Source organism: Anser cygnoides, chromosome 11 (assembly GCF_040182565.1).
Source record: "Anser cygnoides isolate HZ-2024a breed goose chromosome 11, Taihu_goose_T2T_genome, whole genome shotgun sequence".
Classification (NCBI taxonomy): domain Eukaryota; kingdom Metazoa; phylum Chordata; class Aves; order Anseriformes; family Anatidae; genus Anser; species Anser cygnoides.
The window spans coordinates 10,441,666-10,466,341 of record NC_089883.1 but is presented as its reverse complement, the minus strand read 5'-3'; the positions used below and the strand labels follow the sequence as shown (position 1 = coordinate 10,466,341).

The window sequence follows — 24,676 nt, the reverse complement described above, 5'->3', positions numbered from 1 at the left end:
CAGCTTTCAATTAATCACATCTAGGCAATGAAACACACAATGGCCATGAACAAGCCTCCGCACTGGCAAACTGAACTCCTATGAAAGTAGATTAGACATGACAAAAAGGAATACCTCAATAAATCTTATTTATTGTCTGTTGCAGAACTATGCTGATGAGCTTTCTAGTGACCCAAACTACATGTATCAGTACAAATCGAAGGATGTACAGCTTCTCCTGTTATTAAAGAAGTTATAACACTTCAAGAACTGCTGAAAAAAATTACATTTAAATGAAGGCAAAGAGCATGGATGGATGAAAAATATTCCTCTGACAATGTTAATGTCCAGCAGCTGACAATTACCTTTGGCAATCTTCATTTGATATACTCTCAGCTTGCTGCCAGAGGCTGGTACAGTCCATTAGAAAATTTAGCTTTAAATTATTTACCCTGTATCCATACAGGTATTAAAGATAAATTACAAACCTGGGAATGATTGCTTGAGGTCTCAATTTTCTCTTGAGATCTGTCTCTTGCTAGTTTGGCAGCCTCTTTCACTTCTTGGAATTTTTCTGCAAACTGGAAAAAGCATAAAAGATACTTATTAAAATCACAGAATCACAGAATCACAGAATCATTGAGGCTGGAAGAGACCTCCAAGGTCACCCAGTCCAACCTCTGACCTAACACTAACAAGTCCTTCACTAAACCATATCACTAAGCTCAACATCTAAACGTCTTTTAAAGACCTCCAGGGATGGTGACTCAACCACTTCCCTGGGCAGCCCATTCCAATGCCTAACAACCCTTTCGGTAAAGAAGTTTTTTCTAATATTCAACCTAAACCTCCCCTGGCACAACTTTAGCCCATTCCCCCTCGTCCTGTCACCAGGCACGTGGGAGACATGATTTACCATCTATGATTTAAAAAATGATTTACCATCTATTAAACTGTTCAGATTACTATCTTGATATGGTTCATAGATCTCCAGAAGTGAACAACTAATTTTGATAATTTAAAATTTTTGGCAAGAAAAAGCATTTTAATTCTTTGGCATGGAGGTATTTCCAAAAGGAACAGCACTGTTGTTTCTAAAAGAGGGACATCTCTGCAGCACTGGGTGACCATAGTAAAATCCCACAGAGAAAAAGGAGCTATTGGTGCCCCTTGGTATGATGTGGTTTTTATTTCTTCCCCTTTCTTTGTCTCACTCAGTGTTGATAGTTGAAAGGACATATGATTCCATAGTTTCAAGTTTAGTATATAAGATCATAGAATCATATTTGGATAAAAGAATTATTATCAGTCTTCTGTTCCTAAGAGCAAGTCAATTAAATTAAAGAATGCAAATGAGCTCACTCAGACTGACATTATATCCTCGGATAATTCGGGACACTTATAACAAGATTGTAAATAAAAGCCTGACAAAAATCACATTACATAGTCAAGGAATGGGAAGAATCATCCACTTACTATTCTCATTTTCTACCTTTTAGATTTACAGCTGGTATTTAGCGTGCTCTCTCTCAGTAAAATACTGGGACTATAAATACTGATAAAATCAATCTTCTCCAACTGATCTAAGAGAAATCATACATACATGTGGAGGTACCTGTATTTTGTGCAGCACACAGAGAGTGGAAATTTCCAACAAACACACGCATTACATTCTTAAAGCACACGAACAAGCACTTCCTCAAAGCCAAGTGAAATTTCAGGTGTCACTTATGAAGAATTGTGGAGTACAGTCTGTAATGATGCTTATAAGTGAAGATGGAGCTCTTGAATACAGCTGTCTTCTATACAACAGCTGGAATTGCATATGCAACGTATTTAGTTGCTATCTGTTGGCATGTGCAGTCCCTACACACACAAATGACTTGACTACATTTGTAGCTCCATAAAGATCATTAGGAACATCTACTTTACATTTTGGCTTTCCACGATTTAATTCCAACTTTACATAAAATATCTCCTACTGTGACAAAACGGCTATAGTGTACTGATTATTTCTAAAATACGGTGCCAACAGTAAGTTCTACACTTGGGTTTCTTGCAAATAGTAAAGAGCTCTTTTGAGTCTCTCCTTTACAATAAATCTTTACGGGCAAGTATGAAAAAATTATGAAGGTTCTTCATGGACTATATGAAGTATGAAAAACAAAAAGAATTGGAAGTGATCTATCAAAAAATTGTATTTTGCAACTATCTTCATAAAGCACACGGGAGACTGCTGTGAAACATAATGTGAGCCACGAAGACAAGGACAGCTTTACACAGTTCCACAATAAAAATTGTATATGGCTAAACAAAGCCAATCTTCAATATAAAACTGATGAAGTTTTCTTTGCACAATAGATTTCAGTCATGTCCCGGGTTTACCAACACGTGTATTTAACACATCTGCTTTTAGAAACAAGCACCAGTAGGTGGGTTTTTCACCAACTCAAGAGACAGATCTTTGGCTTTAAGAGACAAAATATTACCCTTAATTCTTATCATTGTCATAACGTAAAGACTTCTGTAGCAGAATCTGCAGTGAAAGACGTCTCTGTTTTTTGTTTACCCCATATATTTGGAAGCAGTCCATGAAGAGTTCTGCTGCTGCTCCTTTTTTATTCCTGGCTAATTAATAACTGCTAGATTTTACTCACAGTCTATTTTTGAAAGCTACAGAGGATCACTTGGCTTGCTATGAAATTAAAGGCCTTCACTTGATTATTCTGCTGAGCGCAGAAACACGATGGTGACAGCCCAAACTTGTGCAGCGTTACCAACACTAATTGCTACACTGACAGAGCAGATGTTCCGGAAACCACCACGATCCTGAGGCCGTCTGTGAGGGGGATGGCAGGACCACAGTATCTGATCACTGGCAGAAATCAGAAAGATGCCATCTCTCCAGTAACTGACTTGCTCTGCCCCAAATGCAAATAACTGGCAAGTAATTGGTATGAAAAAATTCATGTGTCAGTTGGCTTTGAGCTATCAAACTGTTGCAACAACAGAGAGTGCTTTTAAAATGGGAAATCCTAGTTTAAAAAGTGAAATAGTCTTCTATTTTGTAAATGAAAACTGTGGTCTCAAGAGGAAACAGCACATGTAAATATCCCAAATCAACTATAGAAATCATCACACTCCTTCTCCTTCTCTGCTCCCTTCACTTTGCCTTTCCTCCACCCTGTCCTCAGGCAGACAAAGCTCCCCAGAATTAGCAGAAGACAGACCAGAGTAGGAGAAACACCAGCCAAACACCACGTCAGTGGCCCATCATGGCTACTGATGCAACTCCCATTGCCCTAGGAAGCTGAGGCCAAGCCGCAGAATGGATTTGCGGCTCCCAACACTTGCAAAGCCCTTCAGTCCAAGGACATGGCAGCACAAGAGCGCTGTGTGATTATGAGTCTTGGCCAGGGAAATTTAGTGGGGACTCAAAGATGCTACTGTGCATTGCACGGATTATTTAAAAGCTGTTCAAATCTGCAGCCAGCCTGTCACCTGGAGAAATATATATATAGCGAGAGACCTTCTTAGCATTTTATACGTTAAGAAGCATTATTTATGTGCATGTAAATTTTAAGCTCCTGATCTGGCATTTATGTCTCCTCCTGACAAATTGTGGTGGTGTCGGACACGTGGAGCAGCTGCTCCCGCCCGCAGCAGTCCCATACATATCTCAGTGCCAGGCAGACCAGCAGGGGACGAGAGCATTTGCTGCAGAAAGCGGCCGGGAGCTTGCTGCAGCGCAGCAAGGGCACTGCTAGCACGGTCGGGCTGGGGGTGAGGGTGGGCTGCCTGCGCCCTGCTGGGCAAATACCGCATGCCGCACGTGTAAAACACGCATGCATCAATCAAAATTTAAGGTCTGGTGCTTCCCAGAAGCCGTCTGCTGTTACTTTATGATGTGCAAAGTCTGAGTTTGCTGGGCTTCTCACCTGTATAAATCTCTGTCCCCATGCCCTTGGCCACCTCCAGCTCCTCAGATTATCATGTCTGTGCCAAAGCACCTTGACTGATAGCAGAAATTTTGCTTAACAGCTTGGTGTGCAAAACACATCACTACTTTTACAGCATCAGCCCTGCCTCTTCATCACGGCCAGCTGCACCATTAATTCTGTTTTGATTCCTGCTTCAATTTTCATGTAGCAACATTTGAGTAATGTCCTGAGACCTTTTTGAGGCATGGGGCAGGAAGGGGGAAAGGAGCAGTGGGTGCTGGAGGGAGGGAAAAGGACCCCGAGCAGGACATTAACTATAAACACTGGGACTCTCCCGGTCAATGTGAATGGCAATTAGGTTACTAGGTCACTGAAAGCAGTTTTCATTAATGGCTCATGTTTAATTTGAACTGCTTGTCCCTATAGGTATGGATTAATGCTTAAGTGTCTCCAGGGAGGCAAGGCATTAGAAAGAGGCATTATCTTTTATTAGGCCAGCCAATATGCTTGAAAGTGCAGAAGTTTTTAGGCATGCTAACCTCTTCTCATGTCTCATTATTATTCATTGTTTTCAGCAGATATTCTTCAGTTTTATTTACTTATTTATTTATTTTAAGCCAGGCTATTGATCTCTGGTTTAGAGGAGCTTTAGCATGTCCTCCTAACTCCTGGCTAAAAGCTTCAGTTATTTCCAGTAAAGCTGGCAAGCTTTTATTTGTATCTTTTATGAGTGTAATGACATCAGAATAAAATGAAACTTGATTTTACTATTCCCAATACACTTATACTTCTCTAATCTCTTCACCGTCTCTGATCTTTTGTACTAATGGTTTAATAATTAAACTGAGGAGCACGATGATAAGGGATATCTTTGTCCCATTGCTTTGCATGGCAGTAATAAGACAGATTTTCTAACATTTTCCAGACAGACAGCCGTCAGATTTTTTTTTTTTAATAGATCATTTTAAGCCATTTTCAGAAGTGCCCCTTAAGCCATCTCTCTTCAATATTCTGGCCAGAAACAGTCTTTCTGCTGGTTTTGAAAGCTTTTCCTGCAAGTAGAAGGCTGTAGTATTGGCAACAGGCCCTTCAGCAGGTCACACCGTGCAAATAGATGTGCAAATGGATCCGGAGGGGAGCACAGCTGCTCCTGAGGCCCCTGTGCCCACACAGTACTTTTATCAGATCCGTTCCTGTCTGCCCACATCGTAGCGGCCAGCATTGTGGCTGGTATTTCTAATACCAGCATTAAACTTATTCTAGGTGTGTGTTTGGACAGTGCTGGAGAATATGGCAAAATCTCTCATTAGGGTGCAAGGACCTCCAAAGGTGCTAATTCTTTCATTTGGTGTCCAAATGTGGCATTGTGTCATGCTTATCTGTTACTCAAAACCAACTATTGCCCTATGTCTACTTTAACCCTCCCATATTCCCATACTGCTTATTTAGCTATTATAAATGTCTTTTTGTCATGGGAATGGAGAATATCCACAGGTGAACTGAGCACTCCTCTACATTTGATTAAGTCTAAGAATCATAAAACATAACTGTCACCAACATCTCCTTTTTTAGAAAGTTCTGCATGTGATTGATAGACTGGCCTTAGCAACCCAGGATAGCAGATTATTGCCATGCCACCTTTATGGACGTCTCAAGTCCAAAAATAAAATAACATGTAAAGTAAACTATGCTTTGCATTTAAGAAACGCTTGAAAAAAAAATCCAGTTATTTGGAAATTGCAAGAACTTGGTAAGATACTTTTAGAATAATAAAATCCTGTAGCAATTCAATTGATTAAAAGTCTTCCTTGAATTGCAGTGGCCTGCCTCTGCTATTTGAGACACTACAAGAAACTTCTTGTTCTCAGGCTTCCTTTTGAATCAAAGCATGCAAGAGGACAGCAGCATGAGAGACTGCGTGCCATGCCCAAGGACACAATGTTTAGTTAACTGTTAAAACCTGGTGCCAAGTAGCCATGCTTCAAGTGTCAGCTATGTGCTAGATAAGTAATGCTTTTTTGTTGCATGAACAAAAAAACATCTCAGCCATTTGATGAGCACTTGGCAAGACCACTAATCTAATGACAGAGAGTGTATTTTGAACTGCTGGTTATTCATTACAAGAGGCAGCCCTACACTTTCCAAGCCTGCTGCTGCAGCCAGTCCCTGTCCCAGAGCAGCACTGCGTTAATACCAAGGTCAGGGTGCAGCTCCGGGGGTTGCAGCTCTGGGGGTTGCAGCCCTGGTCCCACACTTGAGACCAGCTCCCTGGTTGCTCATCCCCCAGCTCTGCCCACACCCACCATCCCCTGCCCAGCGCCAGGATCCAGAAGCTTTGGGCCAAAATCAATGGCTGAATGCCAGCAGTCCCAGGACAGGGGTGGTTCACTTTGCTTTTAGTGCCGCTCTCTGCAGAAATGAGCAAATAGGCCAGGGAGATGCCACAAAATACTTCAGAGTTGGATTGTTTCTGCAAACATCTGGAAACACAAATGCTTTCAGCCACACTGGGCAAGAGATCAAGATCACCACAGCAGTACTGCTGTCAGTGATCCGATTTAATTTATGGTTTTGACCATGAAGTTTGCAATACAGCCTGCTTCTATACATACAGACGCTAGAAAAATATAGGAAATACTCAACTTCCATGGATGAAAAGGACATGCAGAAGCATCCAGTCTGGAAGAGGTGGGATGGATACATGCAGTTCTTCACTCTTAGCAAACAAAATAGCCTGTGCAGAAATTCCCCGCGCCCCGTTACCTTGGTCAGCTGCTGCTCGGAGGGAAAGCCCAAACCAAACACAGTATTTGCTCTGCTGTCCGCCCACTGGCCGAACTTCTGTGATGTTTTAGTAAAGGTCATGTTGGGTGTGATTGTACTGTTTATGATCACCTGTTTAGAAACAGATCAAAAAAGGATTAAAAAGCAGAAGCCACATCGGAAATGTATATCCTAGCAACAACATCATTCAAAGCAATTAGCAGGTTGACTTGGGAAATTGCTGCATTCCAAAGAATTTTTACCGAAACAAACAGTTTCATATATCGTCTTCCTGGATGTAAGAATTTGGATCTTTTCTTATCTTCTTTTTCCAAAGTACCATCATGGTCCTGCAGTTTAACACCACTGCAGGAACGCCACTGAACACAAAGCAATAGCAGGGGCAGGAGGTATAAAACCACCCTGGCAGAAATGCAGATTCAAAATCCACTTTTTTTCAGCATTTCAAAGCTGGAGTCTCAGTGTGGGAGCATGCAGCCACTGCCACTGCCTGGCCAGGCGCCAAGCCTGGTGCCCACCAGCAGCGCCTGCCTCCGAACTGGAGAAGCAAGGAGATATTTCTGCATTTCCCCATCCGGCCTCAGGCCTCCACATGTAGGATGCCAGACACATGTGGGAAATAGAAAAAAAAAAATCAAGACAAGGAGAAACTGATAGCTTAACAATGAGCTTAACTTGGGAGGGTTATAAAGTGCGTCACCAACAATGCATATGCAGTTTCAAATGTGGGCGTCTTCAAGATAAATATTCTGCCACTTTTACACAAGTTAACTAATATCTGGTTCAGCAGCCTTGAAAGCAGCACTGGATCTTGTAATTAAAGAAATAGCCAACAGGAGGAAGGCCACTGGGACAAGGTCTCTCAGGAACTGAGCAGAAAAAGCATCAAATGTAATCGTACAAAAAGGAATGAGATATATGCCAGTTCATTATCAAAAATCTTAACTTTATTTTCCAGATACATCGTTATATGAGTCTAGAGACTCCTTCCCTTGGAAATGAATTTCTGCACAATGTTCTTCCTCCTAGCAGAACACAAGCTTTCTTCGGTAACGCGCACCATCATTTCCAATATGCAAATTATGCAGTAATTAAGCCAAAACCGTGGGACAGTTTAATTAACATGATCAGGAAGTATCCTGGCAACATCATTTACTATGTATTCTGAGCAGTTTTTTTCTTAAACTCTCTCTTACATTTAGCAAAAAGTGTGAATTAAATTTAACAGAGAAAGAGCGTTCCTTGCCTCCATCCCCTCCTTAACTTCTGACCCCTGTGCTGATGCTTTTATTTTCTTCCTTAGAACTTGTTCAACTTCAGTGGTTCCTCCTGCTTTGCACCGTCACTTTCCAACAAACATCCTGCCACGAGCACAGGTAATGACTTTCATGCAAAATGAGTCGCTTCAGACCAAGTTCAAAAGCAGTCTGAAAACATTGTCGCTGAAAGCTTCAACCAAAAGGATCAAAGCAGAGCAGGGCCAGGTGGCTGATGCTCCTGAAGTAGGGTGGTGATTTTTTTTTTTGTTTGTTTGTTTGTTTTGTTTTTTTCATGGGAAGAATCGGGACGAGAAGGGAGAGAGGTGATACTTCTTCAACCAGTGCTGGTTGACACATACCGTATAGAAATGAGCTTTTGGAGACGAAACCTGTTTTTGGGTGGCTGTCTCATAGGTGGAGGCATAAAGAAAGCTGCCCAGATGTGCTCTGTTCTAGCTGAGTCACACAGCAGAAATGCAGCCAATATAAAATCTAAGCGCAATTGCAGAGATTTAAATTAAAAGAAAATCAAAGCTGTCAAAGACTTTATGTATGGTTTTGACAATTCAAAGGGAGGATGACGATAGGAGGACTGTATGATACAATGAGTCACAAGAAAGCGAGGGAAAGCTACCACCAACCCAGAAAAATCAGGATGTTTTCCCAAAACTTTAAAGTACTATATGTATACTCAAAAATCTAACGTCAGACAGATGAACTACTTAAACATGCTTGCTTTCTTGAGTTACTGAATTTATTTTAGAAGCTCTAAAATACCCAGAAATTTCAAGTGATAGAAGGTATTATTTCAGTCCTTCTGTGCCTATCAAATTAGCCATCTTTGGGAAAAAAAGTAATAAAATGACCCCTCATTGAAAGGCAAGAGTGTCCTCCATGAGAAGCAGCCTCTGAGAACAGCAACATTCTTCCATACCTCCTAAAATAATAATTTAGTAAATTCAAATAGAAAAAACACACCAAAGAGATCACTTAGACCACGGTCCAATATTATCAAAGAAGTGATAAGAAGAATAAAGAAGCCTGCAAATTGTAAACCGTGAAACATCTTATTGAGCACAGAGATGAAGCACATTAGCTTAGCACCTTAGAGGTTAATTTTTTTTCTATAGCCAGCGCAGAATCCAAGAAAAGGTTGTGGTGATCACACACCTTCAAGAAACTGACAGTTCATCTGTTAAATTTATAATAAGCTGCAATTAGCGAAACTGCTTGGAAGCCAGCTCTACCTTTTTTTCAAACCCTCTCTGTCAGTCAGGCACTCCAGACATCCTGCACTCCTGCAGACAAGTGAAAACCTAAGGAAAAGTTCAGGAGATTAACTCAGAGCTGCACAGGAACAGTCCAGAGAAGGGGGACACTGCACTTGCCCATCTGGTCCTCCTCCCCATCCTCACCCCACCACCCTCGCAGGAAGATGCTGTAACGCTGAACTGGAGGAGCACTCAGTTCCTCACCTGTAAACCTGCTAACCTCTCAAGAGTGGGGGCTATGCTCCTGACCACTCCTCCCTCTCTCCAGAACAACATTTCCAGACTGGGGAGGAGGTAGGGGAGGCGTCTGTGGCCATCGCACCAAGGGTGCTCAACCACAGCAGGAAAGTCTCCTTTTTGGATGGAAGGATGAGCCAGAATTTTCGTCTTTCAAAGGAAGAAGGAGCTGAGAGCAATGGCGGAGGAGGGCAAGGGCACTGTCTGAAAGCTGCTCCTGGCAGAAGGAGCCTCCCCCCCCAGGCTCCTGTCCACCCCTACCTGCAATCCATTACCATAATCCTGTAAGAATCCACTCATCAATTCAAATGTGCTCTTATGAGACAGCTTTGTGGTCAGTCCTCATTCCTATAACACACGTCGGGATTCCAGCTGCATCAGAAAACTGGATAAACTTGTGGACTTTCATCCAGGGGAATGGATTCAAAAGCCAAGCAGCTCTCTAATCGACTGCAGTCAGTCCCTGAAGCGGTTAAAGAGTTCTCCCTATAGACAAAGGCAAAGGGGAGCATAATATAATAAGCACCTTACAGAATAATAAACTCATTCATCACACTGACTGCGTTGTCTACATGTGGTTAAAAAAAAATCTGCCTATGCTCTCATCTAGATGCCAGCGTATCAGATGGCAAACATTCCTGATATGTCTGCACGAGCCAAATAAAATCTCATACTAATTTCACTTCCTTTGGGAGAAAAACAATCCTGACAGATCTAAATTTTTATTTAAAGATGACACTGAAGAATTTTCACAGTACAAGGTAGTGCTACATCAACCAGCAATGACTCCAGACGTTTAGGAACACACCGGGCATATTCATCAGATAACAGCAATGCAAATAAGCTGGTGGAGAGCAGAACACTCGGAGGCTGTAACAGACCCATCTTGCTGCCTTCCCACGGAGAGAAACTGCCAAATAAATCAAGCAGAGAGGTCACACGATGACCTGTGCAGAAGAAAAATTGTTATTGGCAGCTCACACCGCTCATACCCTATGAGCAGTGTATGTATACACAGCCGCCTTTTATTTTAGGGGACTCCTCGAGTATTTAAAGGGTCCCTTCCTAAACTCCCTGTGTCACAACACCGCGCTGATGATTATTCTGGGATAATAGTGCCAAGTTAGGAATTATTCTGGAATTTCCCCTTTAAAATCACATCAGCTGTTACTCTGAAGTAACCTCACCTCCAGAAAAGCCCTGAGGCTCAAGACCATAGTATCTACTCATTAAGAAGTCACTACATTAAAACCTCCCCGTTTCATTTTCACACCTCTCAATATATGCTTTCCAGTTTGCAGCCCTTGTGAAATTTAATTTCCCCAACCCACCAGGCTGCTAATCTTCAGTAAAGATGTATCTCAGTCTAAAAACAGAATTAAGAGGGAAGGAAGCTGCCAGTCCTCTGGCTACAGCGATCACAGGCTCAGCAGGTTCTTCCAGCTCACCAAGTCGACACGAATCAGAAGTGCTTTGTGACCCCGGATGTGAAGACAAGGAGACGGGGTGGATTTGCTGAGAAATTCTCCCTCTATCCCAAACATTCAGCAACTCCTTTATAGAATTTATCCACTTACATTTCCATGATTTGCACTATCCTTTGCTATCTACCATGCTTTGTATCTCCGCTGACAACTTCCAGACTTACATGCAATGTCTTCTCACCAATGTATTACTGGCCTAAGGAGGCAGAAACTGCACGTTACACGAGTGAAATCACATCATGAGGAAGATGCTAACCTGTGTGGCATTTAAAGCTCTTTGTCTCCTTCCAAGTTTAAAAAAAAAAGTAACCTGCAGTCTGTAGCAGCACCTGCACATCAGATTGCATAAGTAAACTGCTCAGCTGTGACCCCAAGATGTCAGATCATCTCCTCTCCAGTCCTACAAAGCTAGCGCACAGACACATGCACTGTTAACCAGGACAGCACTACTAAAAGGAAAATAGTGTCCCCAGTTCAGTCTCTCTACCAGAGGGGACCAGGAGAAGCACAAAGATACACTCATAGCAAGAACTTGGGACGGAAGAAAGAACAGCCTTTGGCCAAAACAGTGAACCTGTAACGCAGGAGGATTAAGTATGGTTGTTTTACAAATCAGGGCCAGCAGATATGACGAAATCTCTCTCCCCACCCTATTTGCTAAGCCTTTGTAGAAGGGCCTTAAAAAAAAAAAAAAGGCATGGGAAAACAGAAAGCAGCATCTGCACATGTTCTAGCTTTGCTTTATCTGCTGCATCTGCCCCATAGGTGGTGCTTCACCTGGGACGGGCTGAGGGTAGGGGTTTAGTAGATCGGAAGCATCATAAACATGTTAAAAAGACCACTGAAATTCTCAGTGTTTCTGTTCCTCCTGCTCCACTGCATCACTTGGACATGACTGGGGGGCCTGGAGCTGCCGGGACACCCACTGCCAGCCTCTTGCTCCAGCCACTGAGCACTGTACCCCCACAGTGCTGGCAGGCCAGGCCAGCCGCTGCTTTTCAAGAATTTCTGTTCTACCCAGTTAACCAGGATGCAAGTATTTCACCCATCCATGGCTTTCAAAAGCTTCCATAACTGCACAGTGCTAAGGAGGCAGGAGTGGAAAGGGAAGCGCAGCGATTCACACACGCCGCGACCAGAAGGACGCCAGGGCTCCTCAGAAGCTGTAGAGGACTTGTTGCAGTCCAAAGCATTTCCTTTTCAGCCTGAACTCCCCCTACAGAGAGGAGATTCACATTTTGTGAGTAACAGCTCTCACGTGCTGCTGCTGCTGCTTGCTCTGCGTGGAAAAGGGACGTTTCTACAGCTGCATTTAGCTTTTTTTTCCCCTAGAGATCCACCTTCCATCCCCAGCATAATTCATTTTTAACCCCAGAAGGCAACAAATCAAACAAAAAACATGCATGACTTGGATGTGGAAGTAGCTTTTGGCCTCCTTTATGAAAAGAGATGTAAAAATACATTCCCCCCCAGATAAAAAGACTAATAACTGTTTTTCCTCTATTAAAATATTTCTGTTGTAAAGTCCTCACCAAGAACCTGTCTAAATGCAACAAAAGTGGGTTCACAGTGATGTGAATTCTATTAAGCAAATCTCCTGCTACACCTACTCCATTGTGCTCTTTTTCTTCCTGAGGTAATTAACATCTCTGCAGAGTTGGTTTCCCACCTCCTCCACCCAGTCTAAATCTCTAAAATCTCCTATTTTTGCTTTGACATCTGACTAGAATTTCTCTTCCTTTTCGGCACAGCACACACATCCACCCACCCGACTCAGAGCACCAGCAGCTGTTTCATGAAGCAAAGCTACAGCAAGGCTTTTCAGACCCTCTGCTCTGGAACAAATTGTTACCCAGGAATTTCATGCAACGCTTAATAAAATGTACAGACCAATATGCTTGTGTGTTATTTTCACATGAGAAAAAAGATTTCTAACCTATCAGAGATTGGAGAAGAACACAGTGGAGATCCTTTTTTTTTTTTCCTGGTGACTACAAATAGGGTAGGGGAGAAGGTTGCATTATCTACAGTTAGATACAACAAAAAATACATAGTTATATCACATTCATGCTTTTGAGGATTTAATAAAGCATCTAGTCTTTGTGTAGAGTATCACCGAATGCCTACACGAAGCATTTAAGCACACATCATTGTCTGCATCCTTGAAGCTGCCTCACAACATCCTCCTGCGATTCTCTTCAACCTGAAGGCCCCTGTGCAGAGGTCAGAAATGACTTGTCCCAGGATCCCAAATTGTCCTAGTGCTTATGTGTCACAACAGCACTTGCACAAGGTAGGAGTAGTTAAAGATGCAGAAACTGAATGAGTCAGACAAAGAAAAGATGACCAATACTACTTAAAGACAAGGCTGAGATGATGTCTGGGAAGGAGAAGCCAGCAGCCTGGAGCAGGGATGTAGGATATGAGCAGTATGACACAGGAAGAATGACAAGTCCATGGCCAAGTGGCATCCTTAAAAACTGCTCTATTCTGATTAATAACCCACACACCCCAGTGAGCAGTCAGCAATGACGTAGTTTACTACTGCCTTGCTGAAATCTGGAGAAAAGTGTCCCTTGGCATGAGGAATGACCACGAAGAACAGGTACATTGTTCTTGGGAGAGGACAGGATCTACCTGGCATCTTCTAAAGCACACAAAAGCGGTCACGGCTAGATGACAGTCTGACATGGGCAATCAGGTCTGGCAACACTTAGGAACAACACGCTAACCTAACTGAAGATATGCGGTAGCCATGAGACAATGTAAAATAAAAACCCTTCTGCGTCCTCAGAGATGGCTCACCGCTTATTTTGCTGTTAGAAAATAAAGGTAGGTGGGGGTTATCTGGGGCTCGTGAGATCATTTTGTTCACTCCTCAGGGAGAACCAACTTTGGATGTCATTTCGTTTTTAGTGGTTGACAGTCTTTTATACAATTCCTTGTTTTCCAACTAACAACATTGTTGCCATTGGATGCAACCCCACAATCCAGAATCAAGGAAGGAGCGATATGTATTTTGGTTGCTGTTGTTGTTTGCTTCATTGTTGTTTGTTTATTTATTTATATTTTTTGAACTAGCAAAATGTTACATTGAATTATGTTTGATGCTTAAATTTTAAGAATACACAATGCAGTGTAGTTTATTTATAAACTCCATCTGGCATGACTTGATTAGCACGTCTGATACGTTAACTCTCAGAGTGGGGATTTCCAAGTATTATATACCTCTAGCACTACAGCAGGGGGTAGAAGGGAACAAATAATTGATGCAGCTGCTTCATTGGACAAGCAATCCTTAGAGCTTCATAAAGCACAGCTTATAGAAATCATCCTTTATTACTTTCAGTAGCTGAACTTAAAAAAAAAAAAAAAAGAGGGAGTAAAAATCTCATATTAGTCAACCAACAGCTAACGAGTGCTGCATTCATTGCAATTCTTGACAGAAGTCCCTAATATAATGCAGAGGAGGCAGAGCTTCTTGTAACAAATCAAGCAAGGTCCTTCCGGGATGAAGCTGAGGAAAGCTCAAGGGGACAGAACATGTGCTCAGCTCACCTCCGGGCACCAACCCCCTCAGCATCGCTTCTGGAGGAAAAAAGCAGCACGCTGCAAAGCCTGCACCCGAGCTGAGCACCACCACGCTCCCTGAGTTTTGGTGAGCAAGTATGAAAGCTTTTATGAGGTAAAAACTCACCTATCCCCAAGGTTTTGCTCTGTATATCTAATGAAACCAAAAAGGTAAGGGAAAGCTTCTGCAAACTCTTCCATGTTGTGCCTGTGCTGATGATCTTACTAAAAATCTTGTGTTTTCTTCCTCTCAACTTTAACCTCATTACAGTCATGGATTGTTTTCTCAAAAAATTTGTTACAGATTCTTCAAAAGCTCTGCTAAAATCAAGGGCTGTGACCTGAAACAGAGCTTTTCCAAGAAATTTTATGGAGAGGTTATAAAAAGGGAAAACCAGTCAAGGCAGAAGTCTCCCTGTTTGCTGGTGCAACAAGAAATCCGCTAGCATGGATTTCTAACTTTTACTTTTTAAAGAGTAATAAATTGTGTTTATGAGAAGGTTTCCGCAGCGCTGATGCTGTGATTCAGTTGCGTGTGCTCTCTCCACGGGGCCGGTGGCACATGCATGCACTGTAGAGGCTAGGAGGAAAATCAGCCAGATAGGATCAAGCAGCGGCAGATGTGCTTCCATTCTTCTGTTAAAGGTACAGCTGTTGCCAGCACTGTGTTATCTGTTCTCCTCAGCTTACTAACTGGCTTCTGAAGGATTTCCTTCCAGAAATAATCCAGACAATGAGCAGAGGATTTTTCACATTTCAAATGTAATAACTTGGAAAGAGATTAACAGAGAAACATCGAAGCGATACGAGTTGTACAGCTCCAACCACAACACACCTTCAGCAGGCGCTCAGGACTTGTGGCTGATGCAGTCTCAGGGGACCCACCACATTTCCCAGTATTTACTTTGCTCCGTTTCCCAGCTTCTGACAAGCTCTCTTTCACTCACAGCCCCAGGTCTTGTTTGCACAAACATTTTTAATGCTTCCCTCCGTTCCCAGCTCATCTCCACTGGTATTAGCAATTCGGAAATAACTGCTGCAGTTAAGCCTTAACAGCACTTTCTTTTTTCTTTTCTTTTTTTTTTTTTTTTTCCCCCTCACTCAAGGACCTGCCTGAACAAGCGCACCCAACATTACAAGCTCTACCTATCCAAACCAGTCTTGGCAACCGCTGAAAATTTTTCTGCAGACACAACTGGAGGCAAAGTACCGTCTTACCAGTTATGAAACCCTGCACGTCCCCTCAGCCTGAATTTCTGAATATTTGATATCACCTTAAGCAAATAAAGGATGATGCAAGTGGGTAGTCCCATGCTTGGCTGACAGCTCCGCTTCTCCCTTATGCTGTATTTCCTCACCACCAAACTTCAAAGAAAATATTCTCAAGTTATTTTAATGTCTAGAGAGAAACAAAAACATAAGTAGCTTAGTCAAGCGGGGCACACTACAAACATAGATAACACAAATATTTAAAGATCGCTGGGGGTTGTCATTTTACCTTAATTTCATTCACTCTTATTTCAAAGAAGTGTTTAAGAATATGAACTCTTGGTTTATGCAACAGAAGGACCCACTGCACACCTCGGTGTGCTGGCTGCACATAGCTATTTATCTTCATTTTTAAATGTGCATTTTGTTTTCTATTCGCATGCTGCATCTGCCAGCTTAGTGACTCACTGCCTGACAGATTATCAGAGGCATTTTCCTGGTGTCACCCCAAAATTCACATTTCTCTCAGATATGCTGTAGGCTGAACAAGTTGTGTCTCGTGTTTGGTGGCAAGTTTCCCTTAAACTGAGAGTCCCTCCTGAAGCCCTTCACTGTGATGCTACAAATCTGGAAGTTAAGCTCACTACAACTCTACATCTTTAAATGAAATTGGGAAATAGATGTTAAAACCAGCACAGCAAAAACACGAATTCTTTAATGTGAATTGTTTTGCTGAGTGAAAGAGACCACACCTAGGGTTAGACTGGTGCGCTATGACGCAGGGCAGGACAGATGATCTCCTGCTCTTAATCTGCTCATCACACAAAACTGACAAAAACTTCGCTACAAAACCAGCATCTGCCTCTCAGACAGCAACCCCATCCAGCCTCATTATTTACAGCAACAACAAGCCCAAAAGGGATGGTGAGAAGCAGCTAGAGACTGTTCAGGCATCTCTTCCAAAGTACTTTGTGTGGTGCAGTTGGTGCTAGGAGGTGTCTGGGAGACGAGCACCCACCTCCAGCTCCTGCTTGGAAATCTGAAGTGGGAAAAGCCCTACTGCAGCTGCCCTACCAAGCAAGCTGATCGGATGGCAGTGGATTAAATGGCATCAAATCATTTTAAAGGCTCTAATATGGATTTGCAGAAGTTTAATATGTACGTACAGGTATGATTATAGTTGCTGTCTCAACTACAAAGTACTTGTCTGTATTATATTTACGTATTTATAAAGATCATAAAGCCACAACTGATGTTTTCACTTACTAGTCATCTCACTAGCAGAAAAGCAGCAAGATGTTTATCATAACATACAAACTGTGCACACTGGAAGACAGAATTATGCATTACAATTGTTTTATACTGTGTTTTCATATTTCAAAAGATGTTCTTCTTTTTTATGTGGGGGTTAATTAGTTCCATTTGTTGGAATTACCCTGTTATGGCTCCAGGATCATCTCCAGTGCTAATGATCATGTTGAAATTAGTTGCAATAGTTCAAGATATACTTAACATACTATGATAGGGATAAAGAGAAGATGAAAGCAACCAAATACACTCATTTTTCTGTATTAGAATACTGAGCTAGTTCAGTACTGGAAATCTCTTGGCACGTGAAGCTTTCTGGATCAGGAACACTGCATCACTCAGAGCTCCAGAGCTCAAAGCCCGTTCACCTCTCCTCTGCCTTACCCCAGCAGTGTCCCTCTTGAGCTGGGATGCGCCTTTGGGGCTCCTCAAAGAGTAGCAAGTGTCACATGCTGCCCTCTTGATGAAAGGGCCTTTTCATGTTGGTTTTCAGTGTCAGAAGTATAAGTAGGATGGAGCTCATGCCCCCCATTTTATGGCGAGCAATCCTTCTGGGAAAACCACAAAAGAAGCCTGGAAGAATTGACATGAAGGGCAAGAAGAGCACAGCGGAAAAAAAAAATACATTTTTTGGAAAAAAAAAAAAAAAAAGAAATATCCAGCTCAGCTACTCAGCAGTGAAAAAAAAGCCTTGTGAAGATGGAATAAGAAGTATTTTCTGCTAATTTAACCAGATTTTACCAGCAGGGTCTCTCTGGAAGTGACAGCCCCACCAGTACTACCGCCAGCAGGGTGAGGAGCAGGGCCTCTCAGCGTTTTGGCAGGCACCGGGCAGCCAGCTTGACCCCGACAGCACACGACACGGGTGACAGGCAGTGACAGCGTGTAAAACTAGGGCAGGCAAAACGGGAAATAAAAGAATCTCTGTCCCTTTGACAAAACACATATTTGCTCACACACACCTTTCAAAATCGTAACATTTAATTTAGGATTTCTTTATGAGCTTTGAAAGAGGTGGAGGGAACACTTCACCTTCTGAGGTCACTTTTAACATTCTTTTACCTCTCTGGCTACCCAAGGCAGTAAAACACCCTCTGATCATTTCAGTACCAAATTACACAACTCATTATCTCCTTACAATGGAGCCAAGCGCTGTGAAGGCTGCAGAAGCGCTGGGAGGTCCCACGCTCGCCTTGCCGCAGCCCTGGATGCCCCTGCCTGCTGCTCGGCTCCTGCCAGCTCACCCAGCACGGGACCAGAAACTCACCACTCTGAATGTGATTCAACCCCTGTCGGGGTTGTTCCTACCACTCTTCCTTGCGAATCACATCCCTGAGGTCTTAGAGGTACAGTTAAAGGCTACCGTAGCAGTGCAGCGCTGTTGCACGGCACACGTTGCCAGAAGCCTGCTTTTAATTCAGTGCCAACTTTGTAATATCTAAATTACTTGTTAGTTTTTTCCTGAGAAACAGTTGATATTGGTTTAATGGCTGAACTCACGTCAATGCAAGAAAAAAAACCACACACACAAAAACTAGCCAAATGAAGGAATTTCATCCATGTTACTATACCCCGCATTTTTTTTTCCCTGTGAAGGAAAGCTCCTTAAATCGAAGAGTCACCTTTTGGCAAAGTACCCTGGAATATTTTTAACAACTCCGACTTAAAATAATTTCATTTCCATGGGCAAAGGAAATTATTTGTTTTGAATCTCTGCGTACAGAACTGGTAGAATTCAGAATTTCCTATAAATGTACAGAGGATGCCAGCCTCCATTCGCATGTACAGAAAAAGCATGGTCATGAAATGGGGCGGAGCAGCTATTACATTGGGTACCAATTAGGCCTGGTACAGGAACTGAGACAGCCAGAAATACACCAAAGATTAGCAGATTTACGCATCATCCGTTCTTACTGGCCCAAATAACAGCTACCAAAAGCTGCTGGGGCTCTGACACCGTACGCTTCACTCTGCTCTCCAAAACGCACTGGCCGTTCTTGTCAGGATGTGCCCTGACAGATCCTAATGTAAGGGCATATGTTCCACTTAACAACCAAACAGCTTCACCGTACTGTGTCGTGTACTGTATTCAATTTGGGTAACAGTATATGAATATCGATTGGCAAAATTTGGCCCGTATTTGTATTCTTACTGACTGCAATTTACTTCAGAAATAGATCCACTGATTTTGCTTTCCCAGCACAGCAATTTTTCTTATTCTCTCTTCAATACTTTAGCACTATTATGTCCAACTTAGTGGCTGAGCTTTAATATTCAATGTAATCATTAGGTAATAAATTCTTTTAAATCATCCAGCAACTGGGAATGAGTGTCAGTTGACCTTTTTTTTCTCTGAAACACAAACCCCTTCTTTCTGTGTCATGTATTTACCAAAACTACTTTTGCAATCTATTAGTCTTTTGACCCCAATTTTGATTCTTTTCTGGCCATCTGACTAAACATCCCATAGCAACAACTTCAGACAGGCACCTGAGATGACTCTTCCTGCCTCAGTTTTCTTTGTTGCAGCTGTCCCAAAATGTCCCACTCTCAAGTTTATTGCTGGATATCAAGTTTTAAAGATAGCTATGTGTTCCTTATTAAGAACTTATTTTTCAAAATATAAAAACAATGCTGTTGCAATCCTAGGTTTTATAGGCATATAACTTTAGAACATTTGAAAATGAGGGCAGAAGCTTGTTTCTGAGGTGCAACAGGGTTACATTTCTTTCTCAAACTCTATATGGAAACAAGTTTCATATCCTCTCCCTCATCTACTTGGCTTGGATAATGCATACTTCCAATTCATAACAAATAAAAACAAACAGATTCACCGGTCAGGACACTGCCATGCATTATTTCAGAGGATGACAGAGGATATCGGCCTGTGCAATTTCCTTGCTTTCAAACTTCCTTTTCACCTCTAAAAAGCTGCATAATGTAGGTCACTTTTAATGAGGAGCCTTGCACGTGGCTTCCCCCACACACTGCAGAGCATCCAGGCGCTTCTGAGTTCATGTTCTCCCTGTATCATTGCCACAGTTTGTCATTTTTCAACAGGTTTGACTTTTGCCCACAATGCTGGGGACTTTCATATGGTAAAGTCTCTTGGCTGTCTCATTAACTCCAGATCAGTGTGTGCCCTTGCATTTTAGTGTATCATTTCCTCCAGCACTCATTATGCTGCACTTTATACAGCCTCTGGCTGGAAACTTCTTAAAACATCATGATGAAATTACTTTCTCGACAGCATACAAGTCAATTATAATGTAATTAAAAGATACAGTAATGTATTCCCTTGTTTGGTAATGGTATCTTGATTAACATCATCCAGTGCATGCATTTATCCTATCTGTGAAATCTTTTGCTATAAATTGTAATCTACTGGCCACAGCACCTGTTTTTCTGTAAAAGATGTAGGAATTATAAAACCCATTCTCTCCTAGCCTTGGAACCAGAGAGGAATTAAAATGGTAAAAGCTATTATGAATCCTGGGTAGCCACTTTTCCTTGCTCGACTCCCCAGGCATTTCAGCAGGGCTTTTTTGTCACCGTGCACAAAGCACAGCCCACCAGGTTGGCGGAGCCTCAGGAGGGTGCTGAGCATGCCTTTGGTGCACGCCATGCAGCCTGCCCCGTGCTCTGTAGGACAGTGAGGGTTTTGGCAGCCCCATCTTATTCTGCACACCTGCAATTCAACGCAGTGCCCAGGGCAACACGCTGAATGCCTGAAGCTTATGTGACTGAGCAAGAACAATGTTTAAGTGAAGCACCCAATATTCTTAATAATTTTAATTTATTTTTATTGTTGCTATTTAAGTCAATGTAAGGTTAAAAAAGAATCCAACAGCTGCATCTGAGTTGGATTTAAATGAGATTTCTCTTCAATCCAGTGTGCATCACGTGTGTTTGTCCCACACTGTTAGAACAGCCACTTTGCAGCCAAGACAAGGATGGAGAGTTGTAAGAGATACGTGTCCTTAATCTCCACCTTCCCTCCAGGCCCAAGTCCCTCCTTTCACTTGAGCTTCGGCTTTTTGTCATTAAAAGAGGGATAATTTTGCCTGCAGCGATGCTAATCTGCCTGATACTTGCCAACACACGAAGACTCTATTCTAATAAGTGAGATGAATGGAAAGCAGGACAAAGCCAACCAGCGCTGCCTATATTCTTCCTCACAGTCCTACCAGGCTTCATTTTGGACTAGAAAAGTAGGTCACAATGCTAAGCAATAGTTGTTTGAGGGGAAAAAAGCAACTTCTATCATTAGCTGGGTACAAACACCGTCCTTTTTCCAAATCAGTGCTCTTAAACAGACACGTCAGGCAATAGGACTCTCCAGAGGCAAGCGTGGAGGCACCATTTCTTCTCGACCTGCTCCTTAATCAGCAAAGGTTCGATACAAGACGAATAATTCATGTGGCGAGTGACTGATTCTCGCTTGGGAAGCCACAGGAGAGAATTTTAATGGAGAAAGGCTCTCCGCCTTTCGGGGTACATGCGACCGGGGGGACTGGTTCCGTCTTTTGGGCTGATGAAGGAGTGGAGCTTGGACGCCCTGCAGCACTGGGCAGGACCCTCCGGCTGAGGGCATGCACTGCCCTGAGCCCCCCCACTCCAACACATACAGCAATAATTGCTTGCTTTTCATTAATTGCTCTTAATGCACACCCACAACCCCAGCAGCTTGCGCAGGGCTGGGCGCTCCCGAGCAAACCAGGGGCTTTCTGGAGCTGAGCACGCCGGCACTGACAGCGTAACGATGGCAATGTATTCGTGCTGTACCTATCTCAATGGAACATCACCATCAATTTCAACAGGCGGTTTGGCTGATTTATAAGCCAATATATAACCAAATGCAGCACAGGGGATATTTGGAAAAACAAGCATGTGAAGTAGGCATGACAGATATAAGCAGTTTATTGAGGAATGATTTCTGAGGTAGCTCTCTCCCAGGATAGTGACATTTTAAACACCCTCATTTGAACAGGAACACAGATGAGCAGGCTATAAACTTATCTCATTTTTCTGTATTTTGTGCTTTGGCTGAAATGACAGAAATGACCAATGATTTTTGTACAAGAGTGAAATGTTTTACCTTACACTTTTGCAATCTACTACGTGAAAGTGGTCACCTTACAAGTTAGTTTGGAGGGACGAATCAGAGGGAGGAGGTGCTAAAGGTAGTAAAATGGTTGTCTGAGCAACCCACTCCACCCAAGTGACCAGGATTCTTGCAGGAAATACCTCAGCACACTGTTTGGGAATGCAAAACAAAATAAGAGAAAAAGCATGGACGGCAGGGAATGTCTACATGCCTAATTTGTCACCCAAGGCTGATGAACCTCAGTGCAAAAGCAGTAGAATATTAAGTGCTAACCTGTAAACATTTCAACCATGCAAAAGGGAATACACAGTTGGCATTTAAATCAAAAGCTCTTGTCTACACATATCTGTCTCCTTGTTCCCCTTAAAAAGAACATTTTTTCACCAAAAAGGCCACAGTGTTATCTACCTAGCACAGGTGGTGTGTTTAGATACTGTGCTACAGACAACATTTTGGCAGTTAAAGCTCTTGGCTCATTAGGACTGAAGTCAAACTAGTCGGTGATAAAATCCTGTCTAGGTCAATTCATTTTGGAAAAATCACTTTTAAGTTGCTCTGTGTTTTTTCAGTTGTCACTACAACTGTCCACAATGGTTTATATATAAAAAAAAAGCGAGTATTTATGAACTTATGTGTTCAATGCAGCCCATCTATCTAGCTGTCTATCGCCAGCCAGGGCTGACGTCCACGATCCTCTCCACAGAGTAAACACATCGGGGTACCATCAGCCTCCTACCTTGGCTCCATCCACACTGATAATCCGATAGCTGTTTCTCGTGCTGTCATAGAAGTAGGAAACAGTTACAGCCTGCTTGCTTGCGGGGACCCAGTTCTTCTTCGTGCTGGGGTCAATTTGGAAGACATGGGCTCTGGTGGTGAAGATGGGCTGTTCTCTGGAATAGGGAGGGACAGGAGAAATGGATGCATGAGTCTGTGGAAGATGAAATGTCCCGGAAGCCCAGACCTGACCAGGCAGCGCAAGGCCAATTTCTCCTCCTCTTGTTACGCTGTGTAACCCACCTTTTCCTCCAAACACTTATTTCTAGGAAAGGACACTCACATGTGCGCTTTCCTTCCCCATCCACACATTTTCCTAAGAACCACAAACCCCACATGGCCGGCTTTCCTCCTGCTGCTCCTCGCTGCGAGCTGTGGTCCTGCTTAGAGACAGGACCCCTCCGCGGAGGCACCACCGATGCTACCAAAACAAAGGCAGGGTGCCATTCCTGAAGTACTAACTCTGTCCTGAGAACTGCACCATTTTGTGGATGTGCCTGAAAAGCTCATCAGATGCAAATGCAGTTAATCTGCCTGGGGAGCGAGGGGGGGAAGAAACAGGCCCAAGGCCCTGCCAGTGCAAGGGGCCGTGCCAGGGCTGAGGTAAGGCCCCCGGCACCCCAGCCCTAACCAGCGCTGCTCCTCAAAAACATTTTGTGAGCAGTGTTTCCACCCTGAACACGTGGCAATGCAAACCACATGTAGGAGCGGAGAGGATGCAGGACTGAAAGAACAAGAACTTGGTGATACACACCAAGCCATCCAGATCGGAATTAAGACTTACTCAAAGGCCGTAAAACTAAATTCACCTCAAGTTATTACCTTTAATCCAAGTTTAGAAAAAGTGAACTGCAAATAAAGACGTCGTGTTCATATAATATATATGGTATATATTTTTATGCTTTTTGTTCTTAAAAGCTACAGTATATAATGGTATATATAAAGTGTACCACTTGATATTTTCTTATCACATACAAAATATTTTATCATTAGTAGAATTCTGACAATATTCAAAAACAACTGTACTGCAATAGACTCCATTATTAGCTCCCACAAATATTTACCTCATGCAAACTGAGAAGGCTGCCATGCTGAATTTTGCACAAAGCAAATGAAGATAGGTATGTGAAAGACCAGATGATCTCTCTCTCACAAGTCAGTCTTTCATATCCATGTAAATAATTCTCTTCTGTTATTCTCAGTCCCATCATTTTGGAACTATATTTTTATTAATTTCTACAATCTTCAGCTCCTTTTAAATCCACCTCTACGTTTTTTAGAATATAACAAGCTGAGGTTCTGTATGTGGGAACTGTACAAAACACCATGCACAATCTTGATCATTACACTTTAAGTAAAATTGAGGGAAGCAATTCATAAACATCACACAGATGAAGCAACCTAACTGCAGAGCTAGCTCAGGAAGGCTGGTGTGATCTTGCAAAGCCCCATAATGCCTCAGAAGGGAGAAAACGAAGCATTTTTTTTTCCTTGCAAGACATATGCAAGGTTTTACATTTTTCAGGGGCTGCCATGCATGCTTCTAGATAGACAGCTGTGCCAAACCGTAAAATACTTCTATTTAAATTACAAGGGGACTGTCATGTCACAGCTGTGAAGGAGCATCATTTACTTCAGCTCCTCCTTACCAGTAACGCAGGGAATCTGCCTCTGGTTTCCCATGCTACTGTCACTGCAGTCCGTAGCTGGAAGAAAAGCAGGGCCAGGGCTCCGTAATATGTTTTAGATA

At 42.6% G+C, this 24,676-nt stretch overlaps 1 protein-coding gene across 1 annotated transcript in view; it reads right to left on the bottom strand.

Annotated features, from left to right (window-relative positions):
- HOMER2 (homer scaffold protein 2) overlaps positions 1–24,676 on the bottom strand; it is a 54,364-nt gene that overhangs the window by 10,201 nt on the left and 19,487 nt on the right. The window contains exons 2-4 of the mRNA XM_067003895.1: positions 22,886–23,042; positions 6,684–6,815; positions 468–560 (exon numbers count right to left, since the gene is read on the bottom strand). Coding sequence (XP_066859996.1) covers positions 468–560; positions 6,684–6,815; positions 22,886–23,042 — 382 coding nt within the window. The remainder of the gene's footprint in view (positions 1–467; positions 561–6,683; positions 6,816–22,885; positions 23,043–24,676) is intronic.